Source organism: Platalea leucorodia (assembly GCF_965183815.1).
Source record: "Platalea leucorodia genome assembly, chromosome: 5".
Classification (NCBI taxonomy): Eukaryota; Metazoa; Chordata; class Aves; order Pelecaniformes; family Threskiornithidae; genus Platalea; species Platalea leucorodia.
The window spans coordinates 78,051,350-78,059,724 of NC_138827.1; the positions used below are offsets into that span (position 1 = coordinate 78,051,350).

Consider the following 8,375-nt stretch of genomic DNA (forward strand, 5'->3'; position numbering starts at 1 on the left):
CAGATCACATTGCCACTTAGAAAAAAATGACCTTCTGTAAACTGCAGAAGATACTTGACTGGTGAAACACATTTCCAACCCGGCGGCGCAGTGGCCCTCAGCTGTCATTCCCCAAAACAGGTGCTGTAAATGAATACTGCGGTGGTTATATTTCGCCAGCACCCTGGCGGGAGGCTGGACAGCCCTCCTCTGAAGAGATCGTAAAGGCACTTTGTGCGTGCCTCCATCTGTATGACTGCAACAAGAAGGAACCGGGATGATGAAGGTCCATCACGTACTCCTCCTCATCTCTGCAGGTAAAGGTGTTCCACCCATTGCCTTGAACGGGGGTTGGCTCCCTCCTGAGCGGGCAGGACCAGGGCTTTGCGTATACATCGGTATGAGCGAATGTGTGTTCTGGGAGCAGCCTGTCCTGCTGATAAGGTTTTATGAACACACCAAGTCATTTAAATGAGAGCTTTGGAGTGCATTGGTAACAGCTCAGATATTTGTCATTTCAGACACCAGATATTTTGAAGCGAGAAGTTTTTGTGTTTAATTGTTTTTCTCTCTGTCATCTCTTTGTCATGCTGCCATTTACTCTAGTGCTACATGTATTTCAAAATGTGTGAAAGAATCTAGCAAACATGGCTTGAAATGTAAAAAGTCAGTACAAGGAATTTCGTTAAGTTGTGGGAGTACTGATAAAGAAGCAGAATTGATTTGCAGCTGCATGTGTTGTACCAGGATAATTCTTTTTAAACTGTCCCTTAAAAGAATAAGTATTTTGTGATCCTAAACATTTTTCACCAAATTCAAGCAGTATACTAACTAGCCACACCAGAACGTAGCAATGTGAAGGATTTTAATTGGATTAATAAAGCATAGCAAAGAGCTTGACTTAAATACAATGCTGTGATCATAACTTAAAAATTGAAAGATGACTCCTGCCCACCCCAGCCCAGCCTCCTGGCAGGGGAAGCAAGCAGTGCTTGTCTGTGGCAGACAGCTTTTCTCAACAGCATCCAAGTATTTTAATACCATCTCATGGCAGGACAAGGCTGAGACAGAATCCTTGGCATCTCAGCTCAACTATATAAAAGGAGCTGATGAAAAGTCAGTTAGGAAACATGGGGAAATCCTGGCTTAGGTTGGAGTCAGCAGCAAAATTCTTGTTGACTTCAGTGGCCCAGGATTCAAACTGAGAGAGGGGAAGACAAGGATGGGATCTGCCAAAAATGCTTGCAGCGAAGCTCAGCTGTTCTGTTCCCTCTCACTACCTTTAAAAGGGTAGTGCAGGTAGTCTGCACTTAACTGTCCACAAGTATTGCATGTAAACACAGCTGCAGGTTGGGAGAGCCTGGAGGAGACTCCTAATGCTCAGTCTGATGTCCATGATCATGGCTATTTGCTATCTCCTGGTTGGAGGCGGCTGTTGCCTTACTCCTAAGCTGACCACCAGATCAGATAGGTTGTTACCCCTGCTGATGGCATTTGCAATGCACACAATGCACGCCTGAAATGAGGAGTCACACAGAGGACTCGGTGTTCACCCGCTGCCAGCAGCTTGCTGTTGACGGCAATCCCTTCATGCCCGCCTCAGAGTGATGGCACTGCAGCGTGTCCCCTGTCCCATCTCACTGACACCACCCCTGCTGTTCTGCAGCTGGGCTGGCCCGGTGCTATGAACACGAGACTCGCCTCGTCGAGGACTTGTTCAAGGACTACAACAAGGTGGTGCGCCCAGTGGAGGACCATCGGGATGCCGTCGTCGTCACCGTTGGGCTGCAGCTCATTCAGCTTATTAGCGTGGTATGGTGTGAACACATGGAACATGTTGAACCACTGGCTTATGTGATAGTGCCAAACAGTGTCATTTTTCTGAGGAACAATTTTTCTCCTTTAATCCTGATGTTTGCTGCTACTGCCTTCTTTTCTTTCTTTTCTTATTTTTTAAGGATGAAGTAAATCAGATTGTAACAACCAACGTACGCCTGAAACAGGTAACCCTAAATATCGCTAACCATTTCATCCAATTCAAATAAGTGCACTGGACACAGCCAGGAACAAACTACTCTGTTATACTTTCGGGGGCAACTTGGACAAGTGGGTCAGCTAGCAGAGCGTTCCTTCTTTCTGGGGTCTCAAGAACAAAATGCACTAGGCAATAAAAGCCTTAAGAAAAGCATTTTGCATTGTATTTCAAACAGTAGACTTCTGGTATACTATCTTTTATTTTATATTTTTTAATAAGCTTCTTAAACTAAAATTTAAGTTGTTACAAAAAAAAAAAAAATTAGCTGGGGGTCCCACTAGCATATGTTTATGCTTACCTGCATGTCCCAAAGCAAGGGAGGTGCATGTTTCTAGGAAGTATCAAAACTACCCCCAGAAGTACTGGAAGAGGCTCTCAGTGGCTGAAATCCTCCCTCTTTAGCAATGGACAGACGTCAACCTCAAGTGGAATCCAGAGGACTACGGTGGCGTGAAAAAAATCCGCATCCCCTCAGATGATATCTGGCGGCCAGACCTTGTTCTTTACAACAAGTAAGGGGTGCCAGCTGCCTGGGGAGGGAGGGGGTAGCTCTGCCCCGTGGCACCACTATGGTGGGGCTGCTTTCCCATGACATCTGGCCCAGTGGGTAGCATGCCTCAGAGCAAGCTTCTCCAGGAGCAAGAGCGATGGCACTGGGGGACCAGTTGAGCCACAGCCACAGAAATCCTTTTGTGACTATGTTAATTATGCTGCCCATATTGCTGTTAATGTCCTTGTTCCTTTTGCAGTGCAGACGGTGATTTTGCCATTGTTAAATACACCAAAGTCCTTCTGGAGCACACAGGCCTGATCACCTGGACACCACCAGCTATTTTTAAAAGTTACTGTGAAATTATAGTCACGCACTTCCCATTTGACCAGCAGAACTGCAGTATGAAGTTGGGAACTTGGACGTATGATGGTACAGTGGTTGTTATTAACCCGGTAAGCAAGGAGTTTGTAATTGGGAAAAGCAGGGAAGACCTGGACATATTTTTTTTAGGGAAATCTCAGATTTAGAATAGAATATAACCTTGTTTTGATTGACAAGCAGGTACTACCTGTAAAATATAAAAGCCCTATTTGTAGATCTAGCAATCTAAAATTCTACGTACGCATAATTCCTGTGCCCTGACAGTCTCCTACCTGTCTATCCTCCAACAGCTTCACACCACTCATGGTGCTGCCTGTTCTGCTTTTGTTTGTTTTCTTTTTTGGTTTTGTTGTTTGGGTTTTTTTGGGGGGGCGGGGGGGGGAGCTTTTTCTCTGCCCATGACTTTCCATTTCCAAGGACTCTTTCCCTGTCCCCTCAGGTATGTCTCTTATCTGTAAATATTTAATCAGTCTTTCTCTTTAGTTGACTATCCCTGACTGTTTCTATAAAATATTTAGTTGAATGCTGTGTAGAGGGTGATATTCTAAGGCAAAATAACATGGACAAGAGTGGTTTGCTCACAAAAAATGCACGTGAAGTGCCTGAGTTATTGGGAATCCTGTTCCTGAGCAACTGCCAAGTTTTGATTTTGTTCAAAACATCTAATATTAAGAATTTGGGTTTTTTTGCTGTCAGGAGAGTGATCGTCCAGATCTAAGTAACTTCATGGAGAGCGGAGAGTGGGTGATGAAGGACTACCGCGGCTGGAAGCACTGGGTTTACTACGCTTGCTGCCCTGACACCCCCTACCTGGATATCACCTACCACTTCCTCATGCAGCGCCTGCCTCTCTACTTCATCGTGAACGTCATCATTCCCTGCCTGCTCTTCTCCTTTTTAACCGGGCTAGTTTTTTATCTCCCCACAGATTCAGGTACACGAATTTATGCATTCTAATTGCTCTCCTAACAAGTTTCTGAGATATTCTGAGTATTTGAAATGACCAGCCAACTTAAAAGGCAGCACGTACTAAAACTGGACATTTCTGCTCAAAATAATGGTTCTAAACATTCTGCAAATAAAGGGTAAGCGCTGAAAGCTGAAACTATTGATATAAATAAATTGGGGTGATTTCCCACAGAAGTCAATGCTTAACTATCCAGTTAACTTCTGCAAAACAAAGATTTAGCTAGTTATGTTTTGCTGTAGGTAGGTAGTGTGTTAGTACGTCATGCAGTGAGTGAGCACACGAGGGGTGAGTGAGGCCCTTCGGCATGGTGTTAGAGGAGAGAGCTTGTTGTCTGTTCACAGAAATTACCTCCTGTGACACAAAGAGTAATCCTGGACTCTTCTGGCCTCCTTTGTACCTGCTGAGCATCTCTTGCTCCCTGCAACCATTTCCTCATTCATTTTACCTTGTGTCAGCTTTTCATACTGCTTAATTTCATTAAGCCCCTTCCATGAAATGCTTGATGTATTTTTTTTCAGTTGAACTGGATAGAAAAAATATGTGTGAATCATGTTTTGTGGTATGTTTTTGACATCCTACATACTGGAAGATCTCAAATAGCAACTGACCTCTGGTGTCAGATGTGATTTTTGCCTGCCTGCTCAGCCCAGCATGAGCCTGCCAGAGAGTAAGGCAAGCGGACGCCCAGGGGGCTGTGGAGCGAGCATTAATCAGGTGCATATACTTTATTCAAAATGCACAGCCCACAAAGCGCTCCTGGACAGTAAGCTTTCCATATCCATCACCCATACCTCAGCCCAGTCATACCTGGTGATCCCCACCTTAATGCTGGAGCTGATGCTGTTAGGCTCTAAGGTTTGGCCAGCCTAGTTACTGCTTTGGATGCTGGGAGAGGTGATAGCACTCCAGGTGCACACACATGCACACGTGTGAATAGCGGTCATGCACATCCTATCTTCTCAAATAAATACTCTCTATATTGAATGATAGGAACAGCAATGGTTTGTTTTTTTGTTTTTTTGTTTTTTTTTTCATGGCAGGTGAGAAAATGACTCTCAGCATCTCTGTCCTGCTGTCTTTGACTGTGTTCCTTCTGGTCATCGTGGAGCTGATTCCCTCCACCTCCAGTGCAGTGCCTCTGATAGGCAAATACATGTTGTTTACAATGGTGTTTGTCATCGCTTCAATCATCATCACGGTCATCGTCATCAACACCCACCACCGCTCCCCAAGCACTCACACCATGCCGCACTGGGTCAGGAAGGTGAGCTATGTGGCTTTGCATGTTTCCTGGCTTCCACTGAGCACTCCATATTTTATTGGCAGGTTTTCTAATAAAAGTCAACAAGAATTGGGGAAGTAAATTCATCACGTTAAATCTCTCTAGGCACAAAAGCCGGCGTTTACTACTTAGTTGTGCATAAATTCAGCAAGACTGCTAAGGTACTCGTCTAAGTAACAGAATTGTCCACTGGGGTAGAGTCTTTCAGGGAACAGATGAGGCAAAACACGGGCAGCTGAAGGTACAGGGAAAAGAAAATGGGCCAGCTGGACTCAGATTACATTTCCTGGTCTAATTCTCCATCTGACTGCAAAACACTGCTGCCTGCCAGCGGCCAAGTTCACCAGCCCATGCGAGTGCAGAGCACAAAGGCCGTTGGGGATACCTGCGTTCAGCACCCCATTTTAAAAAAGAGAGTTTAGCGAATGCCATGATCTCTGTACTTTTCCAATAAATACAGTTATTCTGCAGTCCTTGGGAAGCAAGGAGATCCTTGCACACTAGTCTAAATGGTAGCCACGAGATGTAGAAAAAATTGGATGTCTATCATTATGAGTTCTTTGTCAGGGAGACAGTACCAAAACGGATCCATTCAGTTATTCTTGCCTTTTTTAAGCCTGCCTGGGTTCATATTAAACCATGACATGAATAGGACATTGTTCTGGGTATTTCTAATTATACTTTTAAGGCTACAGCTTACATCAGATTCACTCTGCAGCATGAACAATCCCTGCAGAAGAGATATTTCAACAGGCAAACACTGCATGCCCTTAAAATTACTCTGGCAGCAAGTCTCTGTTATTCCAAAGGAAATTATTGCAAACCTTATATGCACGTATAACAAACATTTGTAATAGCAAAGTCAAATATAAGTAGGCAAAAGAGATCCTTTGTAGTCCATTCTTCAAGCTAGGTTTGTAAGCATTAGAATTAGATGAGGGTCTGCTCCAGGACGTAGCGCCCTCCTTCATGTGCAGGCGTTGGCTATGTGGCAGGGGGAAATGGTTTCCAGAAAACGTGTGACGGGCCTGCGGGTGACTCCATCTGCCCCAGGACACAAGGCTGACAAAGCCCCAGTGTGACTAAGGCGCAGGCTGTGACATACTCCAAGAGGGAATCTGTAGCCGATCCAGCACGGGAAGCGATTTGGGACCGGAGAGGCTTGCCTTTGTTCAGTATGCAGCTGCATCTGTAGCACAGCCCCGCCGACCAGCAACTGTCGTCTTCTCCCTCTTTGTTTTCAGATCTTTATTGACACAATCCCAAACATCATGTTTTTCTCTACAATGAAACGACCGTCCAGGGATAAACAAGACAAAAATATTTTTGCAGAAGACATTGATATTTCTGAAATTTCTGGGAAGCCAGGTTCTGTGCCTGTCAACTTCTACTCCCCGCTTACCAAAAACCCAGATGTGAAAAATGCTATAGAGGGAATCAAATACATTGCGGAAACAATGAAATCAGACCAAGAAGCCAGTAATGTAAGGCATTTTTTTGTGCATGATTCATTTCTTGCTTTCAAATTGCTACTTTTTTTTTTTTTTTTTTTTTTGGCAAAATATCCACACCTCACAAAAACACTCCAAACCCTGTTTTGGCTTTAGCAGGGGACAGTCTTCTCCCCTTGATGAAGTCAACAAGGAGTGACAGATAATAGTCGCAGATCACAATTGTATCTTGGTTAAAAAAAAAAAAAAAAAAAGTGGCAGCGCTAAGATTTTCTAAATGTGGTATGTGAAGCCATAGAGATGGAGCGTCTGTGAGGAGCAAAGCAGTTTCAAGAGCTGTAAGCAAGTTCCAAAACACATTCCTCCTGTCTCCCACTCAGGCATCTTCCCCCTGTGGTAAGCAATCTCCTGTCGCTTTTGAAAAGCCAGGAAGCAAGCCAGGCTCCAAAAGGCCAGTAGTATCTGAAAAGTGTTAAATGTGACTTACAAATGATAATTCCAAATTCAATAAGGTTTTGTTTTATTCCCGAATGCTACAAGTAGTCCCTGCAAATGAAGCACGTCATGAGCTACTCTGATTACTGACTTTTTCCACGTTGCAAGCCAAAGGAAGGATAAATGTGTGTAGAGTCACATATGGCAGTGTTCCCCTGGAAAACCTAGCTCTGCCTCCTTCTAGCACATTCAATGCAATTAACCCCCTCTTTTATTTCAGTTATCACAGCTCACACAGCTTTTGCACAGATATTTCAGTAGTGGTACTCCACCTGTCCAAATGACCATAGACCTTTCCTGCTGAGCTGCAGGCTAGCCTGGTGACGGGGAGAGAGTTCTCGGGGACAATAATTTGGCCCGTGCTCTTGAAAAGGAGACGCCTCCTTCCCACAGGCAGAATTTACACCACGGTGTTTGTTCCTGTGACCAAATTCCTGGAGCACGTGGAATGGCTCTGGCTGTAGTCTCATGTTCCCCATGACTCCTATGCCTTTCTGCAGATAAAGCGTTACCTTCAGCAGAGCTGGCGTGGCTTCAGCATCTCTGGGCTTCGCTTCCTCCTAGACTTACAAGGAGGGTCTTCGGGTTACTGGCAAGTGCTCCCTTCGGAAGTAGAGGCCAGCTGCTTGTGTCATCTGGGCGCTGTTGATATCACTTCCAGGGGGTTTCAAAAGTCAAGTTCCCCAAATAAACTGAAGGTTGTGGCTTCTGAAGGCTGGCACTTCATTGCATTCACTTATGAACCACCTCAAAACAGTACTGATTATCAGTGTCATCTCGATAAATTACAACAGCCTCTTCTACTTGTGGGGCAACTAAGGCAAAAGTAGAAGGTGCCTCAGGCCAGTACGTGTCACTCCGTAAGGCAGAGTTACAGGGTGGAAATTAAATTAAAGCTTTTCAACATTTCTTTTAATGAAATTGTTCACCAAATCACCAAGGTTTCTAAACAGTTTAGTCTTGAAACTTGCATTTCTAGGTTGCTTAGGCTTTCTGAGCCACTAACCTGCTCTCCAGAAGAAAATGAGTATTTTTTGCATAATAACAGTGGAACTTAAGGGAAAGCCTTTCTGTTGTTCAAGACAGTAAATTGTAAGAATGCCCATAACAAACACGGCTCTACAGAGATTTTACCATCTCTTTTGTTTCTTTCCCAGGCTGCAGAAGAATGGAAGTTTGTTGCGATGGTGGTTGATCATCTTCTCCTTGGCATATTTATGCTAGTTTGTATTATAGGAACATTAGCTGTATTTGCTGGTCGCCTTATTGAATTAAATCAGCAAGAATGA

General features: G+C 44.3%; 1 protein-coding gene across 1 annotated transcript; it reads left to right on the forward strand.

Annotated features, from left to right (window-relative positions):
- Window positions 1–256: 256 nt before the first annotated feature.
- On the forward strand, window positions 257–8,375 carry CHRNA1 (cholinergic receptor nicotinic alpha 1 subunit; the record flags this gene model as incomplete). The annotated part of the gene is made up of 9 exons (XM_082311461.1): window positions 257–296; window positions 1,646–1,791; window positions 1,938–1,982; window positions 2,417–2,526; window positions 2,764–2,959; window positions 3,585–3,822; window positions 4,899–5,122; window positions 6,385–6,624; window positions 8,244–8,375. The coding sequence occupies 9 exons, from the start codon at window positions 257–259 to the stop codon at window positions 8,373–8,375; spliced, it is 1,371 nt and encodes a 456-aa protein (XP_082167587.1).